The following is a 19,808-nucleotide window of genomic DNA, read 5'->3' on the forward strand; positions in this document are numbered from 1 at the left end:
GTGTTTTTTAACATTGGTGCCTCATTTTGAGAAGCGTTTTCAGGAATGTATCTTATTTTAAGCAATATAGTGTTAATTTAAGACATTTTTACTTAAGAACAAAGTTTCTCTAGTGTTGAGCTTGAAGCTTATTCAAACATTTTATTTTAAGAAATTTTCTACCAAATAAGGTTTTAAGTTCTTTTGTGACGCTGATTTCCTTGCAGTGTTGTCTTTATCAAGCTATTCACTTACTCTGAAAACTGAGAGGAACTTGAGGATTGAAGGTGTGATTATGAGTGGGGGTCTGAGCCTCTTTATCAGTCACTTCAAGAGTTTTACCTTTGCTTGATTGCATCCTCTGGGTCATTTTGGACATTGGGGTTGTAGTCGGGGTCACAGTTGTAGGATCTGTAATTAAACACCAACAGAGTATCAATTGTGATAAATAGAAAAGTGAGTATGTCACTTAAGTAGTTTTTTGGTGTATAAGTTACAATTTTTAAATGTCCTGCAATGTCATAAAAATAAGGTGACACAACAATATGCTTCTGCCTTATAGATACAAAACAATGGCAAGTCTGTATGGCAAATATGCTGAAATCACATAAACCCACCACTCTAGCTACCCTTCATTACGAAGTATGCGTTCAGTCTACTTTTCAAATCGAACAGCTGAGATGTCAAGCAAAACACGGCAAACTTAAAACTATCAAGTATCCCAGCATCCTCGGTTAAAGCAGACTAAAACAGCAGGCCTGAAAATTTGTTTATGTGTCATTTATATCATACCTTTGATCACTTCCTGTGCAAACACCGAACTCACAGACTAAAGACAACAATCAAACTGCAACTTCTTTAGCACACGCCAACAGCATTAAATTTTTTGGCTTTGGAAAAAAGTAGAAAATGTGAGCAGAAAATGGGTAAATCTCACATTTATAGGTGCCTGACACATCTTTCTTGTTCATTGGCCTTCATTTTTTTCAGTGTTCTAAAATGAACAATGCAAAATGTATGATTTAAGATATTTTTGCTAATATTAAGTGTATTTCACTTACTATTGTGTTGTAGCAAGTCTGATTCTCAGTAATTTGATCCAAAAAACAGCATTTTCTACTTATTTCAAACCTTTGAACACTACTGATTTTGGGTAGTACCTCTAAAAGCTCCCTCACAGAAAGCTATTACAGGAAGTGGTTATCAATATGCAGCCTGATATCTGAAACATAGATTTAAGATAGTTTGGTGAACATTTTGTCCAAAAAAAAGTCTTAAAAACATTAATGGTAAAATAATTCCCAAAGAAAAACTGTTTAACATAATCAACATTACATATTAAAACTTAGAAGAAAATTATGATTATAAAACAACACTCATGATAAATGCTTATAATAACAGCTTATCAGAGACATTGCCTAACCAGCCCGGACCCTTATAATTTTAATTTCTGGTGACTGGCATATTAACTTCTATTTGTGCTGACCAACACACCAGCATCCAACACACAACATATGATGTTTTTGCTGTTGTGGTTTTTAGCAGTGGTGGCAGTGGTGTTCAGTAGGACGGCTGGAGTTTTCAGAGTCTGAGTCTGAAAAGCATGTTTCTAAATCTGATTTGATGGTTTTAAACACTTGGCAGTAGTTTTGCATAGAGGTGAATAATTTCACAGGTTCTGTAGAAAAAAAAGCTGTGCTATCTTAATTTTGGTGCTACTTTAAAATAAAACTCCGCTAATAAAGCATTTATGAATGGTTTACAATGAGTTCATTAATCGTTAGTTATTAGGTCATAAAGACCTTCAAATCATTTATAAGCAGTTACAACACATGTATAAAAAGAGCAAGAGTCACCTGTTGTTTGCCTGACAGTGAAACCACATTCATTTATACAGTTGAACCTCAGATTTTGATGTTTACTGATCAATTGCCCTTTTTATAATATGTTATAACTGCTATATTAATGATTTTTAAAGTGTTTGTGAGCCAACTAATAAAAATGAACAAACTCATTTTAAACCATTCAAAAATGCTGTATAAGGGTGATCTTATTCTAAAGTGGTACCTTCATCTCTTTAAAAAGGAGACAGTTGCACCAAGCATACAGTTAAAAAGCACAGGAAGAATTCTTGATGTCATATGAAGGGCTTCATTCTTTACAACACTTGATGCTCGTTTGAAGGCTTTACTTTGACTCTCAACTTCGACAGATAAAAATCTGAAAATATCTTGATATAATTTTGATGCTGTTGGTTAGATTTATTCCAATCAGGCAATGAATGCCAAACTCTGAATCCATATTACATCTGTGTAAATAGAAATGGAGATATTTTGTATTTTTGTGTAAAGAAAATCCTTCATTTAATGGAAGGAAATAAAGACTATTTAAGACTTTGTTTCATAGGGGACTTGATATTTTAGGTTTCACTGTCATTAGTCTTGGCTTGATCTCAGCCCCCTCTAGACTTGGTCTTGACTTGATCTCGACTTGCCATGGTCATGGACTCAACAACGGTGGTCTTGACTACAGCCCTACTTCTCTGTTCTTGGTTAAGCGACTCCACATCTTAATATTCTTGAACATTTCTTATGTGACATATCCTTAATGTTAATAATTAGTATTAAACTCTTACAATAGGTTGAGACAGATGCTGTGAGCAGTGCCCCCCAAAGTTGAAATCAAACCACCATGTCACTGTTTCAGACATATAAGTGATGTTACTTCTTTACAATTACCTTTTTTAGAGTAAGGAGCTTTTAGACTTTGAGGTCTGAAAACTTTTGAAGCTCTCCACTATGGTAGAAGACATTTCAAGACCAATTATTATAAGAACTTAACTGGACAGATTTCCTGCTTTATAAACTCAAAAGATTCCAAAAACATTGCATTCTTAAAATAAGTGAAGTTTTCTTGAAATTTTAAACTCAAATTTATTGTCTTACATATAAATCTAGTCTAGTCTATTAATCTAAAAATGAAAACACAAAGATTTTCAGGCTCATTAAGATTTCATTGTTTGCAGTGTCACCACATGAGCATCAAATGTTTAACTCCATGGAGTTAATAAAGCAGTTTATTATCATATATGTGTTTTTTAACGTTGGTGCCTCATTTTGAGAAGCATTTTCAGGAATGTATCTTATTTTAAGCAATATAGTGTTAATTTAAGACATTTTTACTTAAGAACAAAGTTTCTCTAGTGTTGAGCTTGAAGCTTATTCAAACATTTTATTTTAAGAAATTTTCTACCAAATAAGGTTTTAAGTTCTTTTGTGACGCTGATTTCCTTGCAGTGTTGTCTTTATCAAGCTATTCACTTACTCTGAAAACTGAGAGGAACTTGAGGATTGGAGGTGTGATTATGAGTGGGGGTCTGAGCCTCTTTATCAGTCACTTCAAGAGTTTTACCTTTGCTTGATTGCATCCTCTGGGTCATTTTGGACATTGGGGTTGTAGTCGGGGTCACAGTTGTAGGATCTGTAATTAAACACCAACAGAGTATCAATTGTGATAAATAGAAAAGTGAGTATGTCACTTAAGTAGTTTTTTGGTGTATAAGTTACAATTTTTAAATGTCCTGCAATGTCATAAAAATAAGGTGACACAACAATATGCTTCTGCCTTATAGATACAAAACAATGGCAAGTCTGTATGGCAAATATGCTAAAATCATATAAACCCACCACTCTAGCTACCCTTCATTACGAAGTATGCGTTCAGTCTACTTTTCAAATCGAACAGCTGAGATGTCAAGCAAAACACGGCAAACTTAAAACTATCAAGTATCCCAGCATCCTCGGTTAAAGCAGACTAAAACAGCAGGCCTGAAAATTTGTTTATGTGTCATTTATATCATACCTTTGATCACTTCCTGTGCAAACACCAAACTCACAGACTAAAGACAACAATCAAACTGCAACTTCTTTAGCACATGCCAACAGCATTACATTTTTTGGCTTTGGAAAAAAGTAGAAAATGTGAGCAGAAAATGGGTAAATCTCACATTTATAGGTGCCTGACACATCTTTCTTGTTCATTGGCCTTCATTTTTTTCAGTGTTCTAAAATGAACAATGCAAAATGTATGATTTAAGATATTTTTGCTAATATTAAGTGTATTTCACTTACTATTGTGTTGTAGCAAGTCTGATTCTCAGTAATTTGATCCAAAAAACAGCATTTTCTACTTATTTCAAACCTTTGAACACTACTGATTTTGGGTAGTACCTCTAAAAGCTCCCTCACAGAAAGCTATTACAGGAAGTGCTTATCAATATGCAGCCTGATATCTGAAACATAGATTTAAGATAGTTTGGTGAACATTTTGTCCAAAAAAAAAGTCTTAAAAACATTAATGGTAAAATAATTCCCAAAGAAAAACTGTTTAACATAATCAGCATTACATATTAAAACTTAGAAGAAAATTATGATTATAAAACAACACTCATGATAAATGCTTATAGTAACAGCTTATCAGAGACATTGCCTAGCCAGCCCGGACCCTTATAATTTTAATTTCTGGTGACTGGCATATTAACTTCTATTTGTGCTGACCAACACACCAGCATCCAACACACAACATATGATGTTTTTGCTGTTGTGGTTTTTAGCAGTGGTGGCAGTGGTGTTCAGTAGGACGGCTGGAGTTTTCAGAGTCTGAGTCTGAGAGGATGTTTCTAAATCTGATTTGATGGTATTAAACACTTGGCAGTAGTTTTGCATAGAGGTGAATAATTTCACAGGTTCTGTAGAAAAAAAAGCTGTGCTATCTTAATTTTGGTGCTACTTTAAAATAAAACTCCGCTAATAAAGCATTTATGAATGGTTTACAATGAGTTTATTAATCGTTAGTCATTAGGTCATAAAGACCTTCAAATCATTTATAAGCAGTTACAACACATGTATAAAAAGAGCAAGAGTCACCTGTTGTTTGCCTGACAGTGAAACCACATTCATTTATACAGTTAAACCTCAGATTTTGATGTTTACTGATCAATTGCCCTTTTTATAATATGTTATAACTGCTATATTAATGATTTTTAAAGTGTTTGTGAGCCAACTAATAAAAATGAACAAACTCATTTTAAACCATTCAATAATGCTGTATAAGGGTGATCTTATTCTAAAGTGGTACCTTCATCTCTTTAAAAAGGAGACAGTTGCACCAAGCATACAGTTAAAAAGCACAGGAAGAATTCTTGATGTCATATGAAGGGCTTCATTCTTTACAACACTTGATGCTCGTTTGAAGGCTTTACTTTGACTCTCAACTTCGACAGATAAAAATCTGAAAATATCTTGATATAATTTTGATGCTGTTGGTTAGATTTATTCCAAGCAGGCAATGAACGCCAAACTCTGAATCCATATTACATCTGTGTAAATAGAAATGGAGATATTTTGTATTTTTGTGTAAAGAAAATCCTTCATTTAATGGAAGGAAATAAAGACTTTGTTTCAAAGGGGACTTGATATTTTAGGTTTCACTGTCATTAGTCTTGGCTTGATCTCAGCCGCCTCTAGACTTGGTCTTGACTTGATCTCGACTTGCCATGGTCATGGAATCAACAAAGGTGGTCTTGACTACAGCCCTACTTCTCTGTTCTTGGTTAAGCGACTCCACATCTTAATATTCTTGAACATTTCTTATGTGACATATCCTTAATGTTAATAATTAGTATTAAACTCTTACAATAGGTTGAGACAGATGCTGTGAGCAGTGACCCCCAAAGTTGAAATCAAACCACCATGTCACTGTTTCAGACATATAAGTGATGTTACTTCTTTACAATTACCTTTTTTAGAGTAAGGAACTTTTAGACTTTGAGGTCTGAAAACTTTTGAAGCTCTCCACTATGGTAGAAGACATTTCAAAACAAATTATTATAAGAACTTAACTGGACAGATTTCCTGCTTTATAAACTCAAAAGATTCCAAAAGCATTGCATTCTTAAAATAAGTGAAGTTTTCTTGAAATTTTAAACTCAAATTTATTGTCTTACATATAAATCTAGTCTAGTCTATTAATCTAAAAATGAAAACACAAAGATTTTCAGGCTCATTAAGATTTCATTGTTTGCAGTGTCACCACATGAGCATCAAATGTTTAACTCCATGGAGTTAATAAAGCAGTTTATTATCATATATGTGTTTTTTAACATTGGTGCCTCATTTTGAGAAGCATTTTCAGGAATGTATCTTATTTTAAGCAATATAGTGTTAATTTAAGACATTTTTACTTAAGAACAAAGTTTCTCTAGTGTTGAGCTTGAAGCTTATTCAAACATTTTATTTTAAGAAATTTTCTACCAAATAAGGTTTTAAGTTCTTTTGTGATGCTGATTTCCTTGCAGTGTTGTCTTTATCAAGCTATTCACTTACTCTGAAAACTGAGAGGAACTTGAGGATTGGAGGTGTGATTATGAGTGGGGGTCTGAGCCTCTTTATCAGTCACTTCAAGAGTTTTACCTTTGCTTGATTGCATCCTCTGGGTCATTTTGGACATTGGGGTTGTAGTCGGGGTCACAGTTGTAGGATCTGTAATTACACACCAACAGAGTATCAATTGTGATAAGTAGAAAAGTGAGTATGTCACTTAAGTAGTGTTTTGGTGTATAAGTTACAATTTTTAAATGTCCTGCAATGTCATAAAAATAAGGTGACACAACAATATGCTTCTGCCTTATAGATACAAAACAATGGCAAGTCTGTACGGCAAATATGCTGAAATCACATAAACCCACCACTCTAGCTACCCTTCATTACGAAGTATGCGTTCAGTCTACTTTTCAAATCGAACAGCTGAGATGTCAAGCAAAACACGGCAAACTTAAAACTATCAAGTATCCCAGCATCCTCGGTTAAAGCAGACTAAAACAGCAGGCCTGAAAATTTGTTTATGTGTCATTTATATCGTACCTTTGATCACTTCCTGTGCAAACACCAAACTCACAGACTAAAGACAACAATCAAACTGCAACTTCTTTAGCACATGCCAACAGCATTACATTTTTTGGCTTTGGAAAAAAGTAGAAAATGTGAGCAGAAAATGGGTAAATCTCACATTTATAGGTGCCTGACACATCTTTCTTGTTCATTGGCCTTCATTTTTTTCAGTGTTCTAAAATGAACAATGCAAAATGTATGATTTAAGATATTTTTGCTAATATTAAGTGTATTTCACTTACTATTGTGTTGTAGCAAGTCTGATTCTCAGTAATTTGATCCAAAAAACAGCATTTTCTACTTATTTCAAACCTTTGAACACTACTGATTTTGGGTAGTACCTCTATAAGCTCCCTCACAGAAAGCTATTACAGGAAGTGGTTATCAATATGCAGCCTGATATCTGAAACATAGATTTAAGATAGTTTGGTGAACATTTTGTCCAAAAAAAAAAGTCTTAAAAACATTAATGGTAAAATAATTCCCAAAGAAAAACTGTTTAACATAATCAACATTACATATTAAAACTTAGAAGAAAATTATGATTATAAAACAACACTCATGATAAATGCTTATAGTAACAGCTTATCAGAGACATTGCCTAACCAGCCCGGACCCTTATAATTTTAACTTCTGGTGACTGGCATATTAACTTCTATTTGTGCTGACCAACACACCAGCATCCAACACACAACATATGATGTTTTTGCTGTTGTGGTTTTTAGCAGTGGTGGCAGTGGTGTTCAGTAGGACGGCTGGAGTTTTCAGAGTCTGAGTCTGAGAGGATGTTTCTAAATCTGATTTGATGGTATTAAACACTTGGCAGTAGTTTTGCATAGAGGTGAATAATTTCACAGGTTCTGTAGAAAAAAAAGCTGTGCTATCTTAATTTTGGTGCTACTTTAAAATAAAACTCCGCTAATAAAGCATTTATGAATGGTTTACAATGAGTTTATTAATCGTTAGTCATTAGGTCATAAAGACCTTCAAATCATTTATAAGCAGTTACAACACATGTATAAAAAGAGCAAGAGTCACCTGTTGTTTGCCTGACAGTGAAACCACATTCATTTATACAGTTAAACCTCAGATTTTGATGTTTACTGATCAATTGCCCTTTTTATAATATGTTATAACTGCTATATTAATGATTTTTAAAGTGTTTGTGAGCCAACTAATAAAAATGAACAAACTCATTTTAAACCATTCAAAAATGCTGTATAAGGGTGATCTTATTCTAAAGTGGTACCTTCATCTCTTTAAAAAGGAGACAGTTGCACCAAGCATACAGTTAAAAAGCACAGGAAGAATTCTTGATGTCATATGAAGGGCTTCATTCTTTACAACACTTGATGCTCGTTTGAAGGCTTTACTTTGACTCTCAACTTCGACAGATAAAAATCTGAAAATATCTTGATATAATTTTGATGCTGTTAGTTAGATTTATTCCAAGCAGGCAATGAACGCCAAACTCTGAATCCATATTACATCTGTGTAAATAGAAATGGAGATATTTTGTATTTTTGTGTAAAGAAAATCCTTCATTTATTGGGAGGAAATAAAGACTATTTAAGACTTTGTTTCAAAGGGGACTTGATATTTTAGGTTTCACTGTCATTATTCTTGGCTTGATCTCAGCCGCCTCTAGACTTGGTCTTGACTTGATCTCGACTTGCCATGGTCATGGACTCACCAAAGGTGGTCTTGACTACAGCCCTACTTCTCTGTTCTTGGTTAAGCGACTCTGCATCATAATATTCTTGAACATTTCTTATGTGACATATCCTTAATGTTAATAATTAGTATTAAACTCTTACAATAGGTTGAGACAGATGCTGTGAGCAGTGCCCCCCAAAGTTGAAATCAAACCACCATGTCACTGTTTCAGACATATAAGTGATGTTACTTCTTTACAATTACCTTTTTTAGAGTAAGGAGCTTTTAGACTTTGAGGTCTGAAAACTTTTGAAGCTCTCCACTATGGTAGAAGACATTTCAAAACAAATTATTATAAGAACTTAACTGGACAGATTTCCTGCTTTATAAACTCAAAAGATTCCAAAAACATTGCATTCTTAAAATAAGTGAAGTTTTCTTGAAATTTTAAACTCAAATTCATTGTCTTACATATAAATCTAGTCTAGTCTATTAATCTAAAAATGAAAACACAAAGATTTTCAGGCTCATTAAGATGTCATTGTTTGCAGTGTCACCACATGAGCATCAAATGTTTAACTCCATGGAGTTAATAAAGCAGTTTATTATCATATATGTGTTTTTTAACATTGGTGCCTCATTTTGAGAAGCATTTTCAGGAATGTATCTTATTTTAAGCAATATAATGTTAATTTAAGACATTTTTACTTAAGAACAAAGTTTCTCTAGTGTTGAGCTTGAAGCTTATTCAAACATTTTATTTTAAGAAATTTTCCACCAAATTAGGTTTTAAGTTCTTTTGTGACGCTGATTTCCTTGCAGTGTTGTTTTAATCAAGCTATTCACTTACTCTGAAAACTGAGAGGAACTTGAGGATTGGAGGTGTGATTATGAGTGGGGGTCTGAGCCTCTTTATCAGACACTCCAAGAGTTATACCTTTGCTTGATTGTGTCATCTGGGTCATTTTGGACTTTGGAGTTGTAGTGGGGGTCACAGTTGTAGGATCTGTAATGACACACCAACAGAGTATCAATTGTGATAAAGAGAAAAGTGAGTATATCACTTAAGTAGGTTTTTGGGGGATAAGTTACAATTTTTAAATGTCCTGCAATGTCATAAAAATAAGGTGACACAACAATATGCTTCTGCCTTATAGATACAAAACAATGGCAAGTCTATACAGCAAATATGCTGAAATCATATAAACCCACCACTGTAGCTAGAGTTCATTATGAAGTATGCGTTCAGTCTACTTTTCAAATCAAACAGCTGAGACGTCAAGCAAAACACAGCAAACCTAAAATTGTCAAGCATCCCAGCATACTTGGTTAAAGCAGACTGAAACAGCAGGCCTGAAAATTTGTTTATGTGTCATTTATATCGCACCTTTGATCACTTCCTGTGCAAACACCAAACTCACAGACTAAAGACAACAATCAACCTACAACTTCTTTAGCACACGCCAACAGCATTAAATTTTTTGGCTTTGGAAAAAAGAAGAAAATGTGAGCAGAAAATGGGTAAATCTCACATTTATAGGTGCTGACACATCTTTTGACCATAGCCAAAGTTTTCAATGCAAAATATATGCATAACACAAAGCTGCACTACTAAAGACCTGAAGCTTGATAGCAGTGGTTGCTAAGCAGTGACTGGAGGCCTGAAAAAATAAAATGGGATTGTTTGATTAGCCTATACCTCACACATCCAGGAATAAGGTGAAGAGTGTAATGATTTTGATTGGCCAAAATACAATGATAACACCGACAGAATACAATAGCAGTCTACTTAATTTGCAGCCTAGTATAATGCTAATTCATGTCTAATGTGGTGTGCATACCTATGTATGTATTTACTGAAGACCGACATCTTCATTTTGTTAGCTGTCCTTGTTTTGTGTGTAAGTGATGTTCAGAATTATTAGGCCTAACTGTAAAAAACAGTATTTATTTTGTAGTGATAAGCAGGCGTGTGCCCTGGATCTACACCTTAATTAAACTTTGATCACCTATATGAACTATGTTAGATTAGTTTATGAAGTAAGTCCTGGTGAGTGATAGATCTTCAGGACAAGTGTTGGGCACCACATGCTGAAATTAAAAACCTAGGAAATATAACAGCATGAGAGATCATTTAATTTCACACATGACCTGCTTTGGGTTCTGCCTTGAAAGCTGTGTCTAATAACACTTTCACAGTTGCATCACTGTTGTTGTTGCTGTTGTTGCTGTTGTTTTATTTCTCATTTAAATCTTTAAAAAGACAAGACTTACCAGGACACTGTTGTAGTTCAATAGTTTTGTGTTCACGGCTAACATGATTTTGTGCATAACAGGTCACATTTCCAACAGCTTCCTTGTCCAGCAGAAGAGTCTGGTTCCCATCAATCAGTTGGTGTGTATGTTGGAAAGTCCAGCTGTAGTGGACATTCTCTCCATCAGAGGAACAAGACACTGTCCTGTTCTCAATGGAGAAGCAGTTGTCCGTCACAGTCACTGAGGACACCACATCTGGAAATTATAGATCGACAGCTCAGTGTAGATTACAGTTTAGTCCAGATTACAAGATAGTCAAGATTACAGCTCAGTCTAAATTACAGGCCAGTCAAGATTACAGCTCAGTCTAAATTACAGGCCTTTCTGTAATACAGGCCAGTCTTGGTCACAATTCATTTGAGTGTGCTTCCATCTATATTACAGCTCAATCTACATTATTTCTCAGTCTAGAGTGTGTTTCCGTCTATATAATATTATATTAATATATTGTAATAAGCTTATAACAGTCTCAACATGAGAAATATTAAATATCTCTACAGGATTTCAGAAGTCTTCACTTGCCATTAGACCAGTCTTTGCAGGATATAATTTAAAATTCCTTTATACAGTTTGGAAGCAGTACTAAACTCATATCGTGGTCCTACTTGTTCTACCAAAATTCTCCATTAGGAATTTATATGAGTTATACATAGTAGTTTTATGTTTATGTTACTGTGTGATCTGATTAGAATTTGTGTAGACTTACCTTCAATAACCAGCTGGAGATGATAAATACCTCTGTCTCTCCCTGCTGAATCAAATATTTCTAAAATGTATCTTCCTGAGTCTCTTTTCTCTGCACTGCTTATTATCATGATGCTGTTATTAGTAACAAACTGCCAACTTGGATAATCTGAAAAGTTTTGTGTGATTTTTTGGTTTCTAAGTCTGAAAATGTGATCAGGAGGAGATCCACTCATGTTCTTCAGTAACTGTAATTCATCCTCAGATGGCAGCTGCAGGTACAGTGGTCGTCCCACAGCTCCATAACATGGATCGCTCTGATTAAATCTACAATCAGGGTTCATGAACAGCAAACCTGCAGAGGAAGAACAGCAAAACATTCTGTCATTATTCTGATACAGTGAAGTGTCGTCTACAGTATTCACCTCTAAAACACTTTAAACAGCCTGTTTTTACCAGAGAGCTGTAATTAAACACTGAGTGACAGTTTTCAGTCAATAAATTAATGTGTAAGTGAGTGAATGTTTCTGGGGAGATGAAATAAGGAATGTAAGAAATGTGCAGAATAATTTAAGATGTTTTAATTGTTTAAGCCATAAATAGTTTAATGTCACTGTAAAAAAAAAGGAGCATTGAAAGCAAAGTCAACAAACAGAGTTGTTCATATTGGTGGTGACAGGAACCAGACATCTGAAGAGTTTAATACACTGCAAATTATCCTGTGTTTGCCAAAATGAAAATATTAAATCTGGAAATATGACATGTATTATCTTGTTTAAAAATTATTCACTAGTTTCTCATTTTGAATTCACGATATATTCTTAAATTGATCATGAGTCTGTTTTTTATGCATCAGTTTCTTAGCAATTCTTAAAATGGAGTAATTTACTGGTAAAACAAACTACATTAAATAGAGTAACAATAACAGCAAAACATTCTCCACTAGTATTAACTAATTTCCACTTAAATTAGTGATCTATTTTCTTGTTCATTGGCCTTCATTTTTTGGTGTTCTAAAACTAAGAATGCAAAAATTATGATTTGAGATATGTTTTGCTAATACTCAGCATATTTCACTCATTCTTGTGTTTTAGCACGTCTGATTTCAAGTAGTTTGATCCAAAAAAAGCATTTTCTACTTATTTTAAACCTTTGAACTCTTATCAGAGCCTAATTCTAAAAATTGTGCTTATTTCTTGTATTTTAGTCTATTTATATTTTTTGGTAGTGCCTCTAAACCTCCCTCACAGAAAACTATTACAGGAAATGGTTATGAATGGATATTGAATGGATATATGAATGATATGAGACATAGTTTTAAGACAATTTGGTAACAGTCCAAAAAAGTCTTGAAAACATTAAAGGTAAAATAATTCCCAAAGAAAAACTGTTTAACGTAACAACACTGATGATAAATGTTTATAAAGTCACAGCCTGTCAGGGACATTGCCAAGCCTGGGGTTCCATTCCTAACCAGCCCAGACCCTTATAATGTTATACAGGGGCGTGTTCTCTCACTGCTCGAGCTCAGAGAGACAGAGAAAGAGTGAGCGAGTACACATGAGAGCATGCACAGGAGGAATGTGTGAGTGTGTGAAGCCCAACTCAAACACAAATATTAAAAATATTGTTTCCTGATTGTTTTTAATCAAGAACAATTTTACTCAATGACCAATTATCTTTCATATCATCTATATCTTTTATATGAATATATATTTTATATTTTTTTTATCTGCTGTTTAAATATATAAAATTTATAGATAAAAGATTTCACTGTTAGTAGGACATGTGAGAGGAGTGTAACAGACATGGTCAATGTGGAGAGAGACACGTCAATTAAAAATCATATTATGTTATGACTATATGCCAAAGCAGTTTTACAATAAACTGGACTGAGCTCCTGATCTTTACATGTCCCACCAAAACCCCTGACCTCTATTACTGTGACCTTTATATTTCTTTTAAAGTTGAAAGATTTAAATTTATCTTAAGTTCATTTTTAAATAAAAAAGTTTATTCAAAAATTGCTGTCTCAGATTTTCATGTCACTACCAAAACACAGAGTTTTAGTCTGTAGGTGGGGCTTTATTGTAGCCACACCCCTGCATTTTACAGCAGGAAGTGAGACTGCATCCCTGTCCCTCATGGCCACACAGTGATCAGTTAGATCCCTTTGTTTTGAAGTAAATGTGTCCCAAAGTCTGAAAATCAGTGTGTAACATCAAGAAATGTCACTACCGAAACACAGGTTGTCTGCAATGAGATACATATTTTTGTGTTTAAATGAAAAACATTATGAATTTATATGTGTACAACTGTTCAAAGCTGTGTTTGCTCATCATGCACTGGTGTTTTAAACTCTGCTGATAATTAGCTGAAATTGTCACTGCTGAAACAGTCACTACTGAAACAATCACTACTGAAACGGTCACTTCTGAAACAATTGGTAAAGTTTTGGTAGAGTTATGATTCTTTTAGTAGTGACAAAATGCAATGCTCAGTCACTTGTTTTAATAAAATTAGCTTAATTAACTTGTAGGTTCACTCAAAGCAAAAGATTTCAGTGTAAAGTCAAGTCAGTTTAAAGTCTGAAATGTGTTTTGAACTCTGACTTTGCACCAGTTCAGTAGAACGATACATATAAATAGAAAACTATCACAAACGTTTTTGTCATCAGAAAGTGTGAAGTTGTTAAATCATAAAATGAAATTCCACTGCAGAAACTTACCCATTCCAGCTTCTGTGAACATCAGCAGGATTCCAAAGATGACCAGCATTTTCATTTAGTCCAGAGAACAAAGATCAAAGCAGCCAGATGCAGCCTCCACTCTGATCACTCTGGGATTTGATGCAACAAAAAATGTGAAAAGAGAAAGCATCATTACATTTATGTAAGATCCCACTTCCTATTATTCTTTTCAAAACATGCAGAAACTATTAAAATTGTATTTATAACTGGACTTTATTTCATTATTTTAGTTTTCTGGAAATTTGCTTTTGGTATTTAGCAAGTCCTTCAAAAAATCATGACACTTTGGAACTTTTTGAACTTTGTTACTTCATGTCTCTGGTCATATTCAGCATGATTCATCATATCATTTAAAACACTTTCCTGTAATCTTCCATCAACATGTAAAGCCTTTTCCCTCCTCTAAGACCTTTTCTGAGTTTTGATTGTGTCACTGTGCACCAAAGAGTTTGATACAGTATGTAAACATTGTTAAAGACATTCACTCCTCAGTCTGTACAATTCACACATAGAAGCTGAGCAGCCTCTTTTGAATGGCCAGTTTCTATGATGTCATATGTAAATGAGAATAATTTGCTCATTTTGAATTTGATTTGAATTTGAATTTACCACTGTGCTACATCTTCTTTTTACAATCTGTAAGCGTTTGAGAACTGAATGACTGATGGCTGTAGTTTGAAAAGTGAAATGTTTTCTTGTTCTTGTTTGATACAGGATTTCAGTTGCTCATCAGTTCAGGGTCTCTTTTGTCATATTTTTCATTTCATTATGTGCCAAATGTTTTCAGTTGGTGACAGGTCTGGACTGCAGGCAGGTCAGTTTAGCACCCGGACTTTTTTACTATGAAGCCATGCTGTTATAATACGTTCAGAATGTGGTTTGACATTGACTTGCTGAAATACTATGAAGCGACATTTGTCTTTTAAGTTTTTTTTTATATAATGTTGATAATGTCAAAATTAAGGAGCCCATTAAGGTGACGTGGTAATTATTTTTAATAAGGCACAGCCACAAATTAATATTTTAATGCCAGAAATTTCTATACTGAGGCCACAAATTAATGTATTGGGGCCACAAGTAAAGTTACTCATAATTTGTGGCCTCATTATATTAATTTGTAGCATTAATATGTGGCCATGCTTTATTAAAAAATGATCACCATGTCACATTGGGCCCTCTATATAAAATATTGGTAAATCTGAAAAATATATTTTTCTTTTCATAGACATCATATTTTCCATTTCAAAGACGTTTAATTCATTTCACATTTTATTCTTTCCAGTCATCATAATTTTAACAGTAGAAAGTTTGGTCAGTAGGGGGAGCAGTGCACTCACTGTTCTACGTCAAACTCCGTCTACAAGCACAGCTGCTGAATGCTGTCATGTTATTGGCTCCCTACCGAAATATCTGCATGATTTAGGGCTGTTTTATGTAAATAATATGTAAATGAGATGCTGGTATGCTGCCACTTGATATATACAGTCACATAAAAGATTTACCGAATGACGATATGTTGACTTCCTAACTGAAAATAAGTGCAAATCCTTCATGAAGAACACATTTCTGTACAATAAGAAGAATTTATGGCATTTTTAAATTTTAAAACTTATGTTTTATGTTTATGTTTTCCGTTATGTTAAACTGAACAAATAAGCAGAAATTATACAGTAACCTTTGCAGAAAAATGGCATATTAAGGTTTGTCCAAACTTTTGCTATATACACACCCTGATCCCTCATTACAGAGCTCACCGAACAATGACTATGTTGTTATTCTAGGTTCTATTCTATTTCTTTTTCTAACACATTTCTGCCAATAATACAGCTCAGTGTATAACATACAGACTCAATTACAACTTTGGTTTGGAGATCATTTCTATCCACTCCTTTACACTGTCAAGCTTACAAGCACTGAACGACCAGTTTACTACATTGTCATGATTCACTGCAAAAGGCAAAATCATAAGATACCAAGATATATTATCTAATATTAAAAACAAGCCCATTGATATGATTGCAAAACAGCTGTAAATTATAAGGTGCAAAGTGTGAACTAAGTATTATTATTCATTAATGAACTAAGTATTATTATTCATTAATGAACTAAGTATTATTAATCATTAAAAAATGATATTAAACAGAAGTGAAATATAAATTACTACTTCTTCACATTTTTAATTGCATAATTCCAAATTGTAAGGCACTCAGTATTAGTGAGGAGTGACCAGGACACTCCTGTGAAAAAAACATTTAAATAAAAGGTAATCAACCTACTGTGAGAGGCTCCCGTCCACACCAGCAGCAGTACAACGATGACCTGCAGTTTGTCTGGTTCCAGAACACAATGACCAACAGACTCTGATCAAAGCGGTAGAAAATGGACGTCGCTTGAACCACACTTTATTCTTCACCCATATAAGGGTGGTAAGTCCGTCTCCCAACTTAAACTGAACATCATGTCAGTCTTTTAGAAAAACAAAGAGGAAGTTTATTTCTGTTTGTGTTGCTTCCTGAGTTCACAACAACTACAGTGTGATTAACAGAAAACTGATGATAATGATCAGCTTTACTGTGAACAATTTGCTTCACAGCAAACATTTACAAAAGTGTACTGTCTGAAGTTGCCCCTTGTTAAAGAAAAATGCATTTTTAAATCATATTTAAAAGAAAAAGCACAAACTTTTAATGTTTACACTTTGAACATACTTTAATTCATAGTAAATGGAAAAAACTTACAAAGTTGTTTTACAAAATTCCATTTTACAAACCAAGTTTTGGAACAACTTACAACAACTTAAGTGAATTTTATTTGTAATTAAGCTAATTGAAATATATATTAAATGTATAAAGTTTTTTGCTTTTGAGTGCTTTTTTCTTGAAGCACTTTAAGTTACACTAAAATGATGTCATTTGTAGTCATAACTGTAATTACACTTGGAATAGATTTTAAATATAAGCCTGGATGTACTGATACACTTCAGTGCTACATGTTGAGCTATACTGCAACTAAAATACACGTATAGCATTTACATTATATTTTGCTGCATTACTAAATACACATAAGTACATTCAATGAATACAATGTGTTTCAATGTACTAACATAGTTAAGAATAGACCTAAAATATTATTAGGAGAAAACACAACTAATAAAAACTAGTACACTTAAAACATATTTTAAACATATATTCTTGGGTATGCCGATGCCCATATTTGAGTGGTATATGTTTATGTTGTTCATGTTGCAACTATAATGTGCTAAAGGACACTTTAAAAGTAATTGGTTTAAACTGAACTTCTAAATAACACACTGAAGTTAATGACAATAAAATGTACTTTTGTTTTTTGTACTTCAGTATGTGAAGAAATAGAAGTGTATTTCCTGCAACATACTAAAATAGAATTTAAAATGTGATACTTTAAGACTATACATTTTACAAAATATACAACAATATATTTTAAGCATATTTCCATGAATTCTACTTAATAAAATATTTTTAGTATTTGATATGTACTTCAAGTATACTCTTAATGCAAACAGTGAAAAAAAGTCTTATTTCTTATTGTGGTAACAATACTGTAAGATTACTTTTTAAAATTATTTTATGTAATGTTTTCTTATAAAAGTGATGATTCTAGGTACAATTTTCTTGAAATAAGAAATGAAAACATTTTATACCTAAAACCACAATGTTTTTTACTTTCATTTTATTGTTTGTGGTTTACTCAGAAAATGAATGGAAACACATTTTTCTTAGTTGAAACACTAGCTGAGACTGTGTGATGGAGCGTCTGATGGTTGTTGTTCTTCTCTGTCATTGTGGGCCAACCTAGGCCAAGAACAAAAGGGGGACAGAGGAGAAGAACAACAACCTCCTCCACCACCTGTTCCTTACCTAGGAGCATCACAGTGAAGAAGGCACTTGAGGTGACCACCACACTAGTATCTTAATGAAAGCTTTTGATCTACTCTTCTATTCTGAAAAGAAGAAATAGCCACAGTACAGAGAGTCCAAGCTTAAACAAGGCTTTACAGCAGACAAATCAGCGTATTATATCAACATTAAACTGCCTTGATGAACACATTTCCACACTGATCCAAGTTTCATTATTCACCACGTTTCCATTTCTCTATCTGCAGACACACACCCTGGACACTTTACTGGAAACCACTTGAGGCTCCATTTTACTGGTCTGCAGTAAGAGACTATACATGCTTAATTTGAAGTAGCCATCTTCTAGTCCTTCATCATTGGACAGTTTCTGACCACAGAGACACATTTAGCTAGGTATTTTTGTATAGTATCCCACTCTTCATTTGACATTGACACTGATAACCTGAGCAGCAACATAAGTTATAGTCTGTAACTGCTCACATATACAGTAGACCTATAAGATGGAGGAGGTGGAGCTCTTAAACTGGTCAGTGAGAGGAAGCCCAAGCTAAGTGTTGACAATAAAGTGGCCCATGAGTGGAAGCACAAGGTGGGTGTTTCTAATAAAGTGGCCAGTGTGTGGAAGCACAAGTGTTTCTAATAAAGTGGCCAGTGAATGGCAGAACAAGAAGAGTGTTTCTAATAAATCTGACCAGTAATTTGAAGCACAAGTATTTCCAATAAAGTGGCCAGTGAGTGAAGTATAAGGTGATTAATATTAATATATATTTTTGAATATATAAATAACATATTTAGATGTTAATAAATATCATATTTAGTCTTACTTTCAGTTGCAAAATTATAACAATAAACAATTAATATTTAAATAGTTTAATAAAAAACAATCACTATTTAAAAATAAACACAATAATCCTACTAAACAATGCAAACATTAAAAATAAGGGTGGTAAAAATATGTTTTTTAGTCACTTCTATGTTATCTAAAGTAATTGCTGCTGATGCATAAAATATAAAAGGCCTCAGCGCTTCTTTTCTTGTTTTGGGCTTTAAGAAAACCGTTACTAGACCTTAAAGAATGATTTAGAACATACAGAGACTGGCAGTACATTATGTACGATGTATGATGGTGATCCATGTGATGTTTTGAAAACGTATCATCATGCAGATTATTATATGGACTAAACTCTTTATACAGTATTGTGTAAAGCGTATCGTGGTTAGAGGTCCAGAATCGAACGTTACACTGTTGTATTACTGGGCATGTTTCTGGCATGGCTGTAGACGGTTTGAAGTAAAGTGTTTCCAAAAACTGAACATTCTGCTCAGCTGAAATATTATTTTTCAATTGATGGTTCAAACTGTATGTGATGTAGAGACTGATGGTAGCTCTTCTTCTCCTCTAATGATGACCTCCTTCTTTTCTTGGCTCAGGTTGGTCTACAGAACCTCCTTCACCTCCTGTTTCTTACCTAGGAGCATTACAGTGGAGAAGACGTTTTAGTGAGCACCACTGTTTCAGAAGGAGACAGCCACAGCACACAGAGTCCAAGCTTCAACAAGGCTTCACAGCAGACAAACTAG

At 33.8% G+C, this 19,808-nt stretch overlaps 1 protein-coding gene across 1 annotated transcript; it reads right to left on the minus strand.

Moving 5' to 3' along the window:
* Nucleotides 1-226: 226 nt before the first annotated feature.
* On the minus strand, nucleotides 227-16,679 carry LOC118821038. Its single transcript, XM_036589447.1, has 8 exons — nucleotides 16,608-16,679; nucleotides 14,311-14,420; nucleotides 11,605-11,937; nucleotides 10,857-11,093; nucleotides 9,433-9,588; nucleotides 6,450-6,518; nucleotides 3,304-3,459; nucleotides 227-390 (listed from the first exon to the last, which is right to left on the minus strand). The coding sequence occupies exons 2-8, from the start codon at nucleotides 14,363-14,365 to the stop codon at nucleotides 227-229; spliced, it is 1,170 nt and encodes a 389-aa protein (XP_036445340.1). The 5' UTR covers nucleotides 14,366-14,420; nucleotides 16,608-16,679.
* Nucleotides 16,680-19,808: the final 3,129 nt, after the last annotated feature.

This window comes from Colossoma macropomum, unplaced genomic scaffold (assembly GCF_904425465.1).
Source record: "Colossoma macropomum unplaced genomic scaffold, Colossoma_macropomum, whole genome shotgun sequence".
Taxonomy (NCBI): Eukaryota; Metazoa; Chordata; class Actinopteri; order Characiformes; family Serrasalmidae; genus Colossoma; species Colossoma macropomum.

Bases quoted from the DNA above. Each gene is read 5' to 3' on its own strand.
- LOC118821038 (XM_036589447.1), bottom strand. From the start codon at position 14,365: ATGAAAATGCTGGTCATCTTTGGAATCCTGCTGATGTTCACAGAAGCT. The intron at 11,938-14,310 runs GTAAGTTTCTGC...CTTCCTCTGCAG, and splicing joins GTTCACAGAAGCTGGAATGG to GTTTGCTGTTCATGAACCCT. The intron at 6,519-9,432 runs GTAAGTGAATAG...GTGTAATTACAG, and splicing joins AGTTCCTCTCAGTTTTCAGA to ATCCTACAACTGTGACCCCG.